The sequence below is a fragment of the Rattus norvegicus genome, chromosome 17, assembly GCF_021556685.1.
Source record: "Rattus norvegicus strain SHRSP/BbbUtx chromosome 17, alternate assembly SHRSP_T2T, whole genome shotgun sequence".
Lineage (NCBI taxonomy): Eukaryota > Metazoa > Chordata > Mammalia > Rodentia > Muridae > Rattus > Rattus norvegicus.
In genome coordinates, this window is record NC_141550.1 from 14,958,751 (window position 1) to 14,977,252 (window position 18,502).

Here is an 18,502-nt window from a genome sequence, read left to right on the forward strand (position 1 = left end):
AAGAGACTCTTTTCCTCGTGCTTCCCAGCACCACCTCTTCAGTGACGCTAGGGTTCGGCTAGCCCAGTGGCAGTTAGAGGGAGTGGGCGGTCGTTGGAGCTTGGAACGAACCAACTCTCAGAAGCGTCGGGAGCGTCTAGACACTTTCTGAGGGACGTAAGGCTCTGGAACGTTGTTTGAGGCAGTAGGGGTGGACGCGCGTCTCCCAGCAGCCTCTCCCCGGCGAGTTCTCGAATGGTCCGCGCCCGGAGCGCGCGCGCCGCTTGAAGCGTCCAGCTCTAGAGGTTCCCAGACTGCTGAGTCTTGGCTTCACCCTCGGGGCTCCTTGCTGGTAGCCATGGATCCGGAGACCCGCGAACTGCGCGCCTTGGAGGAGGAGGTCGCAGCGCTGCAGCGAGAATGCAGAATGCTGCAAAACCTCGAGGAGAAGACCTCCGGAGCCTGGTACGTGGCTCGGGTTCATCCCTCCGGCCCATGCATCTTTGCACCCGGCGGGTCTATCGACCTTCTGACAGTTCAGGGCTCCGACTCCCCCTCAAGCCCTGTGCTGAAAAATGTAGTGGGAGACATCCTGAAATGTGAACTTGAATCAGTATTCTGTGACGATGACCTCAGAGTGTGAACGCTGCGTATGGGGCTTATGGCTTGATTCTAATCAGCAGAAAATAGTTTTCTTAAGGGTTGTTTTCGCCCGGTTGATGAGAATCAAAGGGAAAGTCTTGGTTTCTTTAAACAATCTTGCCTTTGGGAAACAGTATCTAAATAGCTGTTTTTTTTTTCTTCTGGGTTTGGAGACATTGTTACTCTGTAGGTCAGGAATTGGCTTAATTTGATTTCAAATTCAAGATCCTTCTTCCTCAACCCCCAACTAATTGGCTTAATTTGATTTCAAATTCAAGATCCTTCTTCCTCAACCCCCAACTCCTACACCCAGTAGTGGGGTTATTACCTGAGCCACCATGTGTGCTCTGTCTAGTTGGAATTCCCTAACTCATCGATTTGTTTTTGTGAATCACCTAACCATAGTTAAGTGATCCTAACTTTTTTTTTTTTTTGCATTATGTTAACAACATAAGAGTGAGGGTATATAACCTGTGGCAGGGCCGCCTAGCATGGACAACGATAAATTGGTATATGGCTAATGCCGTCTATAGGAAAGTGTGATAGTCCTCTGGATTAGGTGCTGTTGTTCAGCCTTATTTAAAGGTAATTGATCTGAGTGCCAGAGAAGTTAAATAGCTTGGGTAAGGTCCTAGAGAAATCCAAAGCCAGGCATTGTCTATTCAAAGAGAGAACGGAGGTTGGAACTAGCAGTAACTTAGTATCTTAAACGAGAAAACAAACTACGTTTATTAGGTACACTTTGGTACAGGTGCAGAGAATGAGATTTTTCTGTGCTACAAATAACCTTAATTGGAAAACTTGGAGAAGTGTGTGTGGGAGTGGTGAATGAGAGAGAGATTGTTAACTGATGAAAGAGGGGAAAGTGTATGTGTGTCTGGCCTATGCCTGCGCTTCCACTGTGAGAATGGGAGACATTATTAATTTAGGTGTGAGCCACTTATTGGAAGCATTAGGATTACCTGGGAGTTGGTGAGACTGCCAGGCTGACTCCATCCCCACTTATTGAATTAGAATTTGTATTTTATCAACACAGCCTGCCCCTATACCTTTTGTATATACACTAAAAGGTTTAAGAAGCTCTTTGTCAGACCATGGGGGAAAATAGTTTCTTTACTCACCACAAGGTGTCAATATAAGCCCAGTATGATGTAGTACATTGGTTATGTAATCTGGGACTCTTCAGTAATGGAATTGAAAAGGCTGGAGAGTCCAGATTAGGGAAGACATTAAATGTCAATCCCAAATGTGTAGATTTAATATAGTTTTTTTTCTCATTTTGAAGGAAGATTGAGTTCTGTTTCCTGAGCTGCTTGATTTTATTATTATTATGACTTTTGCATGTGTATGCTGTAACATCTATATGGAGGTCAGAGTACAGAAGGGACATGTCCAAGTGACAGTTCATGTCAGGCTTGTGCAGCAAGTACTTTTACCTGCAGAGCTATCCTGTCCATCCTCCAAGATACTTTTAAAATGACCTTGATAATTGGTTGGATTGGCAGCCAGTAAATTGGAACAAGTTGTTTAGTTATATCCATGTGACTCTCTGATGTCAAAATTGAGTGCCTTCAGAACTTGACTTTGCTATTGACTGAATGATCTTGATTTGGCAATCTCCTCTCTCTCTCTCTCTCTCTCTCTCTCTCTCTCTCTCTCTCTAACACACACACACACACACACACACATACACACACACACACACCACATGAGGCGGGGAGTGAAGAGGAGAGAACTTTAAATATGGGTTTCACAGATGAGAAAAAACTAGTATTTGTCTTTCTGGTTTATTTAATGTGATTTCCTGTTGCATCCATTTTCCTGAATTTCGGTCGGTCGGTCTTTCTTTCTTTCTTTCTTGGAGTAGAATCTATTTTTTTTTCTTACCAGGACACTTCCCCTTCAGCTCATCCAAAGGCAGCCTGTAGTCTACCATTTTCCTTTGCAGTCCCTAAGTTCAACAAGTCTTGGGATGTCCTCTTCTGACTGTATGTGTCTTTGTACTACTGGTGTCTGGTGCCCACTGGAGGCCAGAACAGGGCCTGGTTCCCCTAGACCTGGAGTTTAAGAATGTTGTAAACCACCGTGTGAGTGCTGTAAGTAAAAATGGTGTCTTCTGAAAGAACAGCCAGTGTTCTTAGCTGCTGAGCTTTCTGTCCAAGCCCCACCTTTGGTAGTAGGGGTGGAATCTAGAGGAAAATTTATATAGTAAGTAAAACATTTACTAGTTGTTGAGTGACTATAATATTTGCTTTTCAGGAAATCATTTAAAAAATTTTCCCAGTCAGATTCTGAGGAATGGGAATCCTTGAAAGATTTGAGAAGTCAGCTTGGACATTTAAAATCTGAGCTCTCATTTCTAAGTAAACTTACTGGCTTCAATATAAGAAACTATTCCAAGATGGAGGACATTGGAAACACCGAACAGACAGAAAACGGTATGCATCATTTTTTAACTTGAGTGTGGTTTTTTAAATTTTATTAGGTATGTGTTGGAGTGGGGTGCACAATACTATGCTATGTTGATCAGAGGGCAACTTTCAGGGGTCTGTTTTCTCTCCACCTTGTTGAGGCAAAGTTTTTCTAGTTTCTGCATTACATCCTGCAGACTAGCTGACTAACCCTTCAGCTCTAGCTTCTTCCCTTCCGACTCCTTGCAAATCTTTCCCTCCTTTTTTTTTTTTTTTATGTATATTCCAAGGATCTAATGTAGGTATTAATACAAGCCAAGGGTTGGGGATTTAGCTCAGTGCGCAAGGCCCTGGGTTCGGTTCCCAGCTCCGAAAAAAAGAAAAAAAAAAATACAAGCCAAAAACTCAACCAACTTAACTCAACCCTTCTTATCCTTTACTTAAAAAAAAAAGAATCTGTTCAAATTTTTTAAAAGTACTAAAATTAAAGTACTTTTATTGAGTGTGAATTTGCTGTGAATTCATCCCATTTAGCAAATGGATCCATCTGAAGCGAATTACTTACGGAGGTGATTATTACTGGAAGAAAGCTTTTATTCTGCAGTACCTTCTATCTCATTTATTAATTCTAAACATGAATGATAATTATTGACTTTCACTTTCTGTTTTTTATTTTACACAGTGGCATAGCACACATGGATTTAAATGAGATGTGGTAGCCAGACATGGTGACATATGTCTTTAACCCCAATGCTAGGGAGGCAGAGGCAGACGGATCTCTGTTAGTTGGAGATCAGCCTGGTCTACAAAGCAAGTTCAGGACAGCCAGGCCTATACAGAGAACTCTTGTCTTGAAAAAAAAAATGAGATGTGGTATGAATGCACTCTAGAGACTTGAAAGAAAAGAGGCTAGAAGAGAATGTTAAGGTTTGTTTTTTTAGTAAAACAAATGTCTTTGGATGGTGGCTTTGCTTTTCCTTGCTGCTCCCGTGTATTCCTGATTTTCTGGAAAAGTAAACTTTATGACTGAAATGAAAAAATTAGTCTGCTCAAATTTAAAAAGTATGTAAGTTAGAGTTTATTATATACTTATACACAATCTATATATTTATTGTGTACTTTGATAATGAAAAAATCAAGCTTAGATTCAAATACAGTCTGTGTGTGAGCCTGAGCTGCTTGTCTACAAAATACAGGGCCTATATTATTTCTAGGGCTCTATCTGAGTCATCTTGAAGTTTTGGCCCTTTTATTACTTCTTAAAATTATGTTCGTATGTTTGGTCTGTGTATGTAGACACACATGTGCTAGAGTACTTGTGTCGAAGTCAGGGCAAATTGAAGGAGTTGGTTCTTTCCTTCCAATGTGTGGGTTCCAGATATCAAAGTTGGGTTGTTAAGGTTGGTGCCAAGTATTTTAACCCCACTAAGCCATCTTACCAGACTGGTTCATTCAGACAATGAGATATTTAAAATTTTTCAAAAAGATAGGCAAGATGGATGGCTCAGCAAATAAAGGCACTAAGACTCAGCCTAATAATGACCAGAGTTCATTTCCTGGAACCCATAAACTGATCCCTCAAGGTGTCCTCTAACTGCCACCTCTGTCTCTGTCTGTCTGTCTGTCTGTCTGTCTGTGTCTTTCTCTCTCTCTCTCTCTCTCTCTCTCTCTCACACACACACACACACACACACACACACGCATGTACAAATAAATATGAAAAAAATTAAAATAAAGGCTGGGTATGATAGTGCACACCTCTAATACCAGTATTCTGGAGGCAGAGGTAGGCAAATCTCTGAGTTAGAGGCCAACCTGGTATACATAGTGAGTTCCAGAAGAGCAGAGACTGTATAGAGAGACCTGCAATCAAAAGTAAGTAAGTAAATAATGAAAACAAAGCATATAGCAGTTAACATGATTTAAACTTATTTAGGGTTATATTAGTATATATACACAAATGTATAAATACAAGTATGTATTTTTTTGTATGTGTATATTTTTCTTAGCTTAACTATCTTGAAAGTATAAATTTTTAGCAATCCCATTTTATAAGGTCAGTTACTTTGACATGACCCAGATTTTTTTAAATGATTTCTTTTTTTTTTTCTTTTTTCTTTTTTCTTTTTTTCGGAGTTGGGGACTGAACCCAGGGCCTTGCGCTTGCTAGGCAAGCGCTCTACCACTGAGCTAAATCCCCAGCCCTTTAAATGATTTCTAATGTTTACATTCATACATGTACACATAAGTAGATATTCACTTAAAGTATTCTTTTAAATGAAGTATTTTATTTTCTAATTAACAGATACAAAGAAAGTTCTACAGAGACATCGATTATCAGGAAATTGCAATATGGTTACATTTCAACTGGAATTTGAGGTTCTGGAAATTGAGGTAACTGGAGCTTGTTTTGATAAGGGATTTTTTTTTTCCTATGAGAAACAGTTCTCATTCTTAGCCATCACAGTGATTGAGACAAGGAAGAATGCATAAGCCAGGGTTCCTTTATAGCACATTTGTATCATATAAAAAATTTTAAGACTATTCTCACCTGAGTATGATGGAATTGGAGCTGAGCCCATATGTACGTCATTTAAGGCCAGGTCGGAGATGGTTTTAGGCTCCCAATGGAAGTCTCTGAGGTTGTGGAAGCAGTGCTGTATACCACCAGCAGTTAGCTGCTGGGCAAGTGAATATCTTTTAATTATTTATTGCTGTGTAACAAATATAACTTTTCTGTGTGTCAGTTGGGTATCCTTGTGTACGGTCTCTCGGGTAGCAGTCATTTTGGGACTACACCCATGTTGAAAAACTCTTAAAGTAGGATGATCCTGAAGGTTGTTCTGGACAACTAAACAACATAAAGAGGATATGCCTTTGTCCTAGACTTTATTTAAGGTAATGAAGCAGACAGAATGATCACATAAAACCCTATTGGCTGGAATAGAATAGGCTCAAAAACCAGAGGCTTCCTCTGAGAAGATTCAAATCTAGTCATAATTTATGAGAACCAACCTCACTGGACAAATTCTTTGATAGAAGAAGTTTTAACTGGTTGGTTTTGCCATTTAGGTTTATAAAACATTTGTAGGAAGAACAGAGCCAGGAAGGATAGAAAGACTGTCTTTGTCTTCGGTAATCAGGTGAATGAAGTGGGGAAAGGCATTTGTCACCTCAAGTTCTGTAGATAAGCTGCACTTAAGCAGTTAGCCTCAAGTTCCAGGATTCTTTATCCTAGTCAGTGTCCTCAGCCAGGAAACAAGCTCCAAATCGAGTCTCCTTGTATGGGACAGAAGTCAGTGACTGAGTCAGTACCCTGTGTCATTACATGTCAGAGAGCCATTTAATGAAAGCTGTCCAAGGATGAGGTCAGGTATCTTCTAGGCATTGAGCTTTCACTGCTCTTTGCTGCCAGTGCCATTTGCTATCACTGTCCTGGGGCGGGCTAAGGATGGGCTATGGAATGTCTACTTTTTATCTGACGACAGAGCTCCCGACATTCATTCATTTCGTTATCACCTTCAGTATTACCAGTATGACCCAGAAACCACAGTGCGGCATTTCAGAGTTGAACAAAATATATTTGTTGATTCAAAAATACATTTCTCATGTCAAAAGAGATACAGTAAAGTGGGGAGATCTCAGTTACAGGCCTCACATGCTATCTAATGATGTTCTTAGCTGTTTGGTTGGTGGAAGCTAGTGGTCTGTTTAAACTTAATAGGTTCTAGGGCTGGAGAGATGGTTCAGCCAGCAATTAAGAACATTGGCACCTCTTCCAGAGGTCCTGAGTTCAAGTCACAGCAACCACATGTCAGCTCAGGACTATTTATAAAGTAATCTAATGCCCTCTCTTGCCATGCAGGCGTACATGCATTCATCCATTAAAAAAGAAAAAGTTGATAGATTCTAAAAGGTTTTAACCACAGAATGTTGGGTTCAATATAGAGGTGGGAGGGCAAGGAATGGTGATTTGGGAAACTAAAGGTAGCCCAATACAAATGGTAATTTGGCCTGGACTTGAAACATTCCAGACTCTATAATCATTGAAGCTTTAATCAGTTAATCAGTCTTGCAAAAGGTTTCATCTTGAAGGTGTGGCTTCTTCCATGGAACTTTGACTCACACAACAGTTAACATTTTCATGTATCAAGGCAAAATTGGTGAGTGATCTTATGTAAGTTATTGTGTTCCCATATGGCCACCAACTCTTAGGGTTATACACGGTCACTGAGACAATACAAATGACCATGGAGATCTCTGTTAAAGACTGGACTGGAACATGAGCCCCAAATGATAGTGTCATTCAGGTTGGACAGCCTGTTTTAAGGCCCCCATGTTTTTGTCCTAGGACCTCTTAGGTTTTTCCCATTGTAAGTATATAGATGACCAATTGAATTTTCTCTGTTTTGGCCAGTATGATCCTCACCTCAAAATGGTGTTATACTATCTGTTTTCCTGCATGATGGTATCTATTTTGGGGCACAGACTATAACCCCTGACAACTTGGAAGACAGGTCCAGCTTCTTAGAACTTCTATAGTCTACAATCGGAGTAGTCTGGGAACTGACTGTGGTATGCTGCTGGCCTTAGGGCCTCTATAGGTGATTGTGTCTTTCGTAGTTGTTTTATGGTTTATCTCAGAAGAAGTACTGTACTAGGAAGGCTTGTCCACAGAACACAGAATGCTCTGAGTCTGATTTGAGCAAGGAGCTCAGTGGACCTGTGCTTTTCAGGCTGGGTTGTGCCCTCATTAGCGGGACTGGCCTACCATTCAAATACAATATTTTAACTTCATGTTAAGTAACATACTTTTGTGATCATAAGCCACTGAAATTCAGAGCAAGAAAGTGTTAGGCACAACTAACAGGTTTTCTGCCCTATGTACTTTAGGGATACAGAAAAATATGAGAATTGTTGACACTCTCTGGAAGACGGAATGTTGCAAATGAAGCTCCACAGGGACTGTGTTGTTCACTTTTAAATTATGCTGGCATTTGATGACAACTTGGTTTGCTAATAATGTGCTGCAGAAAAGTCTGCTTTTCTTGGCTCTGCTGAGAACACTCATTGTCTCTCTGAGCCTTTTAAATGTTATGACTCTTAAAAATCGGATGTTGGAAAGAACTGCAGATAGCTGTGGAATTAACAGGACCTGAGGGATCAATTATATAGGCCTTGTCACTTGTCAGTAGTTTATTGGGTGGGAAGAAGGGAGACAAAGGCCTTTTTAAATTTTTCTTTGTTACTTAGAATTCTGATAAAACGAAATTTAAAAAAATTTCTTACTTTAGTGGTGTGTGTGTGTGTGTGTGTGTGTGTGTGTGTGTGTGTGTGTGTGTAGGGGGGGTGGGGGTAAGATCTTGGTAGGAACCTTCTTCAGCTTGATCTTGAGCACATGTCTGCTTCAGCCTCTTGAGTATTTGGGTGTCAGTCAAGTGCTGCATGCTTACTGGGTATGCACTGGAAGTCTTACACAACGACTAGGTGAGGAACTGAAGAGATGGCTCAGCAGTTAAGAGCGCTTGTTGCTCTTGAAGAGGACCTGGGTTCAGTTTCTAACACCACATAATGGCTGACAACTATCTGAAACTACAGTTACAAAGAAATAATGCCTTCTTCTGTCATCCGAGGGCACAGGAGTGCACATGCTATCCATGCGGGAAAACCACTCATACACTTAAAATCTTTAAAAAATTAGAATTGCTAGATCAATGGGATTATACATACAAGGTTAGATTGATTGATTGGTAAATTTAGATATCTTCTAGAATGGTTTTACCATAGTACTGGTTAGTTTTTAGTGTCTATTTAACACAACCTAGAATCATCTGGGAAGGAAGAGAGAATTTTGAGATCAAATTGGCCTGGGAGCATATCTAGGGGGATTGTTTTAATTGGTGTGATGTCACTGGGTGGTACCTAGGCAGACGGTCCTGAAGGGTATGAGAAATATAGGTGAGCATAAGCCAGTGAGCAGCATTCCTCCAGGGTTTCTGCTTTAAGTTTCTGCCCTAACATCACTGCATGATGAACTGTGACCTGAAATTGTAAAAATTTTTTCCCTCCTACAGGTTGCTTTTGAAAATGGTCTTTATCACAGCAACAGAAAAGTAACCTAAAACAAACATTTTGTTTTTGTTTGTTTGAAACAGTGTTTCTCTGTGTAGCTCTGGCTGTCCTGGAACTAGCTCTGTAGACCAGGCTGGCCTCAAACTCAGAGATCTGTACCTCTGCCTCCCGAGAGCTGGGACTCAAAATGTGTGCTGCCCTTACCCTGCTTATTGAATATGTTTTTACTTTTAAGATTGCTAGGAGAAAAAAAAAAAAATAAAGACAGAGCAATGTGTTGGGTTTGTTTTTTGTTTTTGGGTTTTTTTTTTTCCCTTGCCCTGAAATCAAACATTCCACTAGAGGGAGACATTTAGCTGTCAGAAAATAAAAGGTTTAAATAATATGCTTTAGTCTTATAAATACTTATTTTTATATAATAAACATTAATACAATTTTTGAACCAAATTGCATGTATTAGTTAGTGTTACTATTGCTGTGATAAAACACCATGACCAAAGCGAGTTGGGGGAGGAAAGGGTTTATTCACCTTACACTTCTACAGCATCATCAAAGGAAGTCAGGGCAGGAACTCACACAGGGCAGGGTCCTGGAGGTAGGAGCTGGTTGAGAGGCCATGGACGATACTGATTACTGACTTGGGCATAGCTTGCTCCTGCTTTTTTATACAAGGCAAGACAGCCACCCCAGGGATGGCACAGCCCTCAGTAGTCTCGGCCCTCCCCGACAAATCACTAATTAAGAAAGTTGCCTACAGCTGGATCATATGGAGACATTCTCTTAATTAAGGTTTCCTCCTCTTGGATGACTTTGGCTTCTGTTAGGTTGACATAACACTAACTGGCACAGTGCCTTAGGCTCTATTAGTAAAATGTTCGAAACAAAGATGGGAAAATTTAGGTGGAGAGTATGAGTCATTGCTTCTGTTGATGCAGTTCTCGTCAAAGGTGTGTGGAACATAGATTTAATTTCTTCCAGTTGACTGCCTGGTGTCGTCAGCACTGAAGTGTTCGTGAAGTGTTTAAAGACCATCAGAACAATTGTGCATACAGTATCAGCCTTCCACAGTCCTTGCAGTATAAGTCATATGGGTAGGAGTTTGTAGGGTCCTGAAGGGTATTTATATAACTTCTATCCAAGAAACAAAAATACTAAATAAAAAGTGGGCACTTAAATGAAAAGAATATAATTTCATCATAACAGGCTTTAAAAGTAACCTGTTTATATGAATATTTGAACCCAAACAATCTTAATATATTGTCTCATGTTAGTGCAGACTTTGGAAAGCAGCCCAGAAGGCTTGACTAAGGTAACCAAAACAGTGATCAAAAGTCAACCTGAGACGGCGTCTTAAGTTCTTAAGGCTCATGTCAATGTTAGATAAAGTTGCAGACAAAGGAGGAATAAGCAGAGTCAAAACAGATTTGTTAAGGAAAAATAAGACATTATAGAAAAGTTAGAGAACTCCTCCAGCTAGGAGGAAAGTGCTAAGCTGTGTGTCTGGTGGCTTCTAGACCTTAGAGGGTAAGTGGACAAAGACAGACAGCTTTTGTTGCAGTTTGCTTATTCTCTAGGCACATCCTTGGTCCAAGCAGATGGGGAGCCAACAGGCTCTACATGATGATCTTATGCTCTTTGCCCAGATAATTTGAATTTTTATGTAGTTATGTTTGCTAGTTATTTCGCTACTGATTGGTTGGAGTTTTTAAAATTTAATTTCTCCTAATATTTATTGTGTCAATATTCAATTTAAGAAACAAATTTGGAAATCATTTTAGGTTTTAGTAAGTACTAAATGTATCATTTAATTTACTTGACAAATAGCCAGTATCTTATAATTTATTGTTGATTTTCTATTTGCATATTTTAAAATATTCTTGTCTTAAAGATAATCTGCTCTTGTACACAAATTTTTTATCTTTATTTTAGACTAAAGAGAAAAAATCTTCTATTATAACTGACCTCAGCATAATAATGGAGCCCACAGAATATTCAGAACTAAGTGAATTTGCATCTAGGTGAGCTGTTTTACAAATTTTTAAAAATAATTTATTTATTTTTATGTGCATTGCAGATTGAGTATTTTTGCATCGATATTCATAAGGGAAATTGGTCTGAAGTTCTCTTTCTTTGTTGGGTCTTTGTGTGGTTTAGGTATAAGAGTAATTGTGGCTTCATAGAAGGAATTCGGTAGGGCTCCATCTGTTTCAATTTTGTGGAATAGTTTGGATAATATTGGTACGAGGTCTTCTATGAAGGTTTGATAGAATTCTGCACTGAACCCGTCTGGACCTGGGCTCTTTTTGGTTGGGAGACTTTTAATGTTCTATTTCTTTAGGAGTTATGGGGTTGTTTAACTGGTTTATCTATTCCTGATTTAACTTTGGTAGCTGGTATCTGTCTAGGAAATTGTCCATTTCCTGCAGATTTTCAAGTTTTGTGGAATATAGGCTTTTGTAGTAGGGTCTGATAATTTTTTGAATTTCCTCTGGCTCTGTTGTTATATCTCCCTTTTCATTTCTGATTTTGTTAATTTGAACACACTCTCTGTGTCCTCTGGTTAGTCTGGCTAAGGGTTTATCTATCTTGTTGATTTTCTCAAAGAACCAGCTTTTGGTTCTGTTGATTCTTTGTATAGTCCTTTTTGTTTCTACTTGGTTAATTTTAGCTCTGAGTTTGATTATTTCCTGCCTTCGACTCCTCCTGGGTGTATTTGCTTCTTTTTGTTCTAGAGCTTTTAGGTGTGCTGTCAAGCTGCTGATATATGCTCTCTCCTTGTTTTTTTTTTTGTTTTTTTTGTTCTTTTTTTTCTTTTTTGCAGGCACTCAGAGCTATGAGTTTTCCTCTTAGCACAGCTTTCATTGTGTCCCATAAGTTTGAGTATGTTGTACCTTCATTTTCATTAAATTCTAAAAAGTCTTTAATTTCTTTCTTTATTTCTTCCTTGACCAGGTTATCATTGAGTAGAGCATTGTCCAACTTCCATATATATGTGGGCTTTCTTTCCTTATTGTTATTGAAGACCAGCTTTAGCCCGTGGTGGTCTGATAGGACACATGGGATTATTTCTATCTTTCTGTATCTGTTCAGGTCTGTTTTATGACTGATTATATGGTCAATTTTGGAGAAAGTACCATGAGGTGGTGAGAAGAAGGTATATCCTTTTGTTTTAGGATAGAATGTTCTATAAATATGTTAAGTCCATTTGGTTCATGACTTCTCTTAGTCTGTCTATGTCTCTGTTTAATTTCTGTTTCCATGATCTGTCCATTGATGAGAGTGGGATGTTGAAATCTACTATTATTGTGTGAGGTGCAATGTGTGTTTTGAGCTTTAGTAAGGATTCTTTTATGTATGTAGGAGTCCTTGTATTTGGAGCATAGATATTTAGGATTGAAAGTTCATCTTGGTGGACTTTTCCTTTGATGAATATGAGGTGTCCTTCCTTATCTTTTTTGGTGACTTTTGGTTGAAAATTGATTTTATTCGATATTAGAATGGCTACTCCAGCTTGCTTCTTCAGACCATTTGCTTAGAAAGTTGTTTTGCAGACTTTTACTCTGATGTAGTGTCTGTCTTTGTCTCTGAGGTGTGTTTCCTGTAGGCAGCAGAATGCTGGCATTCTGCATATCCAGTTTGTTAATCTGTGTTTTTTTTATTGGGGAATTGAGTCCATTGATGTTGAGAGATATTAAAGAATAGTGATTGTTGCTCCCTGTTATATTTGTGTTTGAATGTGAGATTATGTTTGTGTGCTTGTCTTCTCTTTGTTTTGTTGCGAGATGATTAGTTTCTTGCCTTTTCTAGGGTGTAGCTTGCCTCCTTATGTTGGGCTTTACCGTTTTTTATCCTTTGTAGGGCTCGATTTGTAGAAAGATATTGTGTAAATTTGGTTTTGTCATGGAATATTTTGGTTTCTCCATCTATGTTAATTGAGAGTTTTGCTGGATACAGTAACCTGGGCTGGCATTTGTGTTCTCTTAGGGTCTGTATGACATCTGTCCAGGATCTTCTGGCTTTCATAGTCTCTGGTGAGAAGTCTGGTGTGATTCTGATAGGTCTGCCTTTATATGTTACTTGACCTTTTTCCCTTACTGCTTTTAATATTCTTTCTTTATTTTGTGCATTTGGTGTTTTGACTATTATGTGACGGGAGTAGTTTCTTTTCTGGTCCAATCTATTTGGAGTTCTGTAGGCTTCTTGTATGTTTATGGGCATCTCTTTCTTTAGGTTAGGGAAGTTTTTTTCTATGATTTTGTTGAAGATATTTACTGGTCCTTTGAGCTGGGAGTCTTCACTCTCTTCTATACCTATTATCCTTAGGTTTGATCTCTCATTGTGTCCTGGATTTCCTGTATGTTTTGGGCCAGTACCTTTTTCCGTTTTACATTATCTTTGACAGTTGTGTCGATGATTTCTATGGATTCTTCTGCTCCTGAGATTCTCTCTTCTATCTCTTGTATTCTGTTGGTGATGCTTGTATCTACAGCTCCTTGTCTCTTCCTTTGGTTTTCTATATCCAGGGTTGTCTCCCTTTGTGCTTTCTTTATTGCTTCTATTTCCATTTTTAATTCCTTCACCTGTTTGATTGTGTTTTCCTGGAATTCTTTCAGGGATTTTTGTGATTCCTCTCTATAGGCTTCTACTTGTTTATTTATGTTTTCCTGCGTTTCTCTAAGGGAGTTCTTTATGTCTTTCTTGAAGTCCTCCATCATCATGATCAAATGTGATTTAAAATCTAGATCTTGCTTTTCTGGTGTGTTTGGATATCCAGTGTTTGCTTTGGTGGGAGAATTGGGCTCTGATGATGCCATTTAGTCTTGGTTTCTCTTGCTTGGGTTCCTGCGCTTGCCTCTCACCATCACATTGTCTCTAGTGTTACCTTGTTCTGTTATTTCTGACAGTGGCTAGACCGTCCTATAGGCCTGTGTGTCAGGAGTACTGTAGACCTGTTTTCCTGTTTTCTTTCAGTCAGTTATGGGAAGAGAGTGTTCTGCTTTCAGGTGTGTAGTCTTTCCTGTCTACTGGTCCTCAGCTGTTCTGTGGGCTTGTGTCCTGAGTCCACTAGGCAGGCCACTTGGAGCAGAAAAGTTGGTCTTACCTATGGTCCCGGGGCCTGAAGTTGCTCCTCGGAAGCTGGGTTTCAGCTCTCTGTGACGGCAGCAACCAGAAGGACCTGCCCCGCCTTTTCTCGGGTTCCTGTGCACAGGGGTCCCAGATGGCGCTAGGCAGTTTCCTCTAGAGTCAGAAATGTGGACAGAGTGTAGTCTCTTCTGGCTTCCCAGGCATGTCTGCTCCTCTGAAGGTTTAGCTCTCCTTCCCACTGGATTTGGGTGCAGGGAGCTGTTTGACCGGGTCCCTTGAGATCCAGGTCTGGACCGCAGGGGACCTGCAACTTGAGTCCCCTATCTTCCTTTTCCCAGAGGCCCTATGCAGTTTCCTCTTGGGCCAGGGATGTGGGCAAGGGTGGGCAGTATTGGTGGTCTCTCCTGCTCTGCAGTCTGAAGAGTGCCCACCTTGAGCTCTCTCTCCCACGGGGTTTGGGAGCAGGGAGCTAGCTACTTATATTCTAATGCTAAATACTCCTCAATGCTAAAATTTCCTCAAGATATTTCTTTATAGATACTGCCAGCTTTATAGATAGAGCATACTTGCCAGTGTGCTTTGGAGAGGCTAACTTTAATTCTGGCCACTGGGTCTCCACCTTAGCCGAGAAGTGTCTTTCAGGGACAGTATAGTTGATGCTCATGAGCCACTGTTTTCAGGGATGTTTTCAGGGATCATGAATAAAGCTTATAAACAAGTGAGGGAGTGAAATCATAAACATATGCTAATTGATAATGGAAATATCACCAAGAGCTTTGGAAACATGAATACATACATTGTAACACACATACACACTCATTATGTGTATATATAGTCTTGCTAGCCCTACTTGATGTGATTGGCCTTTCTGGTACCTAGCCCCAGCTTGCTGGTACCTAAGGTTCTCTCTCAAGAAGTTGTATAAGATAGAAAACTTCACGTACTAGCATTCATCAAATAGAATTTCCTGGAGGATGTGGCAGTTGAGTGGTTGGAAGTTGAATTGGTTCAAATTCCTAACAAGGGCCTTGTAGGCTAAGATAGCTCTGGCAATTATTAGCTTTAGCTGTCACAGAAAAACACTCAAGTGCAGGGTTCAACATGTAGAAGGGTATCAAGGGCATTTTTAGTGTTAGTGAGACACATTGAATAGAAAGAAAATAAGAAATAAGTGTAAAGTAAGTCTGTCACTTCATGTCTTTATTAATCATAGCATATTACTCTTAACAGAGCAGAAGAAAAAAGAGATTTGCTCATGTTTTTCCGAAGTCTGCATTTTTTTGTGGAGTGGTATGAATATCGTGAGAACACATTTAAACATTTCAAGGTAAAGTCTGAAGTCTGTGAATATAAATATAAACAAGAAATGAGCTGGTATTGATTGTGGTGAGTCATAGCTTTATTTTTTTTTTCTTTTTCTGGACAGTGTCTCTCTATGTAGCTCTGTCTTTTCTGGAACTATGTAGACAAGCTGGCTTCAAACTCATAGAGCTCCACCCGACTCTGCCTCCTGAATGCTGAAATTAAAGCTGTGCACCAAATTCTTGCTTGAAATTTCAAAGAATAGAGATGATTGCCACTGGTTTCACAAATTAAGTCATGTGTAATAAATGGATGAAAAGCTTCCATATAAGTCAATAATTGATATAGGATTTTATTTCATTATACTCTAACACACTTAAATTTCTTCTCATTTATTTGTAAATTCTATCTTTGAAAATTCCGCCTTTCAGGAATGTATAAATTAGAAGAAAAAAATGTGTATAAAGAGTATATAGTGCCAGGTGTGGTAGTGCATGCCTTTGAACCCCACATTCCTAAGGCAGAAATGGGCAGATCTGCATGAGTTTAAGACCAATTTGGTCTCCATTGAGTTCCAGGATAGCCAAGGCTATGTAGAATGTAGACTGTGTCTCAAAAATCCTATTATATATTATTACAAAACAATGTTGTCTGAGGTCTTCTTTGATTTCTTTCTTGAGAGACAGAGGTTCTTGTCATACTCACTTGTTTGGTTAGAGTTGCACCAAGGTATTTTATATTATTTGCCACTATTGTGAAGGGAGTTTTTTCCCTATTTTCTTTCTCAGCCCATTTATCATTCGTATAAAGGAAGGTTACTGATTTGCTTGATTTAATTTTATATCCACCCACCTTGTTGAAGTTGTTTATCTGCTGTAGAAGTTCTCTGGTAGAATTTTTGGGGTTGCTTATAATTTCTATGCTGGACTATTTTGAACTGATGGATTTTGTACATCGCTCGTATAAATATTGAAGCCTGATTTTTATGAAGTAATGGTTTTAAGTCTAATGGAAATAATTTAAAGACTGCTAAAAAATGTTTAAAAAGCTGGTTGACTATGTTCTAATCCCTCGCGTCTTACTTATATCCATGGCATTATTAACAGCTATAAACCCACACAAAATCCTGTTCTGAGTGAATCAGCATAAATCACATTTCAAGGTTCTAGTCCTTCAGTAACATACAGCTATTATTGTCAAGACTGGTGCTGAGTCTCCTGTATTTGGGTTCAATTCTATTATTATCATTATTATTATTATTATTATTATTATTATTAAAAATTCATTCTGCTTGTTCGAGTTAATAACATCTGTCAGGCATAAGGCTTTCTTCAGAATGAAATATGGTCAGTTTCCATACTGCAGTCCCTTAAGTAATTCTTATGATTTTGTTCTATTTTCTTGTATATATTTATTTCTGGGCACTTTAATTTTTATATCACTTATAAGTATGTAAATATGGCAGTAATATTGTTTCTCTTATTGTATTTTTATAAAAAGCCTTGAAGTTAATAGGTATGAGTCATACGTCTTGGTCCTTTTTCCAGTCTTTTTGTTTGTTTATTTGGGCTCTTTGGATAGTCTATATAAATTTTAGAGTAGATTCTTTTTTTTTTTTTTTTTTTTTGGTTCTTTTTTTTCGGAGCTGGGGACCGAACCCAGGGCCTTGCGCTTCCTAGGTAAGCGCTCTACCACTGAGCTAAATCCCCAGCCCTGCGTGTTTCTTTTTTTTTTTTTTTTTTTTTTTGGAGCTGGGGACCCGAACCCAGGGCCTTGCGCTTCCTAGGCAAGCGCTCTACCACTGAGCTAAATCCCCAACCCCGTAGATTCTTTTTTTAATGCTACTACAAAAGCATCATTGATACTTTCTTGGGGACTTCACTGAAGGTTGTCTTAACAATGTAAAATTTCCAGGCCATGAATACAGGTGTCCATTCTTTTATGTATATTGTCTTAGTGTTCTCTTGCTGTGAAAATATCATGACCAACTTAAAGAAGAAAGCATTCATTTGGAGGTTTGCTTATATTTCAGAGGGTTAGCCCATAATTATCATGCACGGAGCATGGCAACAGGCAGGCTTGGTGCTGGAGAAGTAGTTGTAAGCTTACATCTGTTACAATCTTTGAGAGGTATGTTGGGCCTGGCATGGGCTTTTGAAACCTCAAAGGTCACCACCCCCAGTGACACACCTCCTCCAACCTTCTAATCCTTAGAACCGTTCACTTCCTGATGCCTAAGCATTCAAATATGTGAGCCAATGGGGCCTGTTCTTATTTATAACACCACAGGTGTCTCTGCAGGAGGTGGGGGAGTATTTTTTTGCAGTATTCATAAGGTATAAATAATTTCAAAAAGTCTCATTTTCATCTTATGTGTATAAGTGTTTTACTGCAATTTGTAAGTACACCACGTGTGTGCACTGCCAGTGGAGGAGAGAGTATCGGATTTCCTCTCTTCTGGAGTTGTTTGTATTGAAACCAAATTGGGGTCCTTTGCAAGAGCAGTAGGTTCTCTTAATTTCTGAACCATATCTCCTCCCATCCTGGTATGAATATTTTTTTATTTACTTTCTTGAGTTAAAATTGTCAAGAATGAAACACCTATATAATAGAATGGAATGTAAGAATAATTTTACTTTGTTTTCCTTTGCTTCATTCTGGATCTTATTTTTCAATATACGATATAAACTACCTAAACTCAAATTATCTTATCTGGGAATCTCAAGTTATTTAAGTAAGTTCTATAATTTACATTTTTTGCCAGTGTTCTTTCTCCCAATTATTGTTTTACTTAAACCATTGGTTTTAACCTTGAAAATTTACCTTATAATTATCTTATGGTCTCATTAAGTTTTATTAAACAAAGAATATAAAAGGCTGGGGATATAGGCTAGTAGAGAATGCACAAGACGCCGTGTCTGTATCCCCAGAAAAACATACACCTCAAAAATACCAAACCATGTGTACTTGTGTGCATTTGTAGATGAGTACATTTTTCTTGTGAAAGCAAG

At 39.0% G+C, this 18,502-nt stretch overlaps 1 protein-coding gene across 2 annotated transcripts in view; it reads left to right on the top strand.

The window, feature by feature from the left end:
• Positions 1-290: 290 nt before the first annotated feature.
• Cenpp (centromere protein P) overlaps positions 291-18,502 on the top strand; it is a 175,462-nt gene continuing 157,250 nt past the window's right edge. For both annotated transcript variants that reach the window (NM_001402493.1, XM_087591464.1), the window contains 5 exon segments: positions 291-444; positions 2,881-3,059; positions 5,338-5,426; positions 11,034-11,122; positions 15,420-15,516. In NM_001402493.1, the coding sequence (NP_001389422.1) occupies positions 338-444; positions 2,881-3,059; positions 5,338-5,426; positions 11,034-11,122; positions 15,420-15,516 (561 nt within the window). In that variant the 5' untranslated portion in view covers positions 291-337.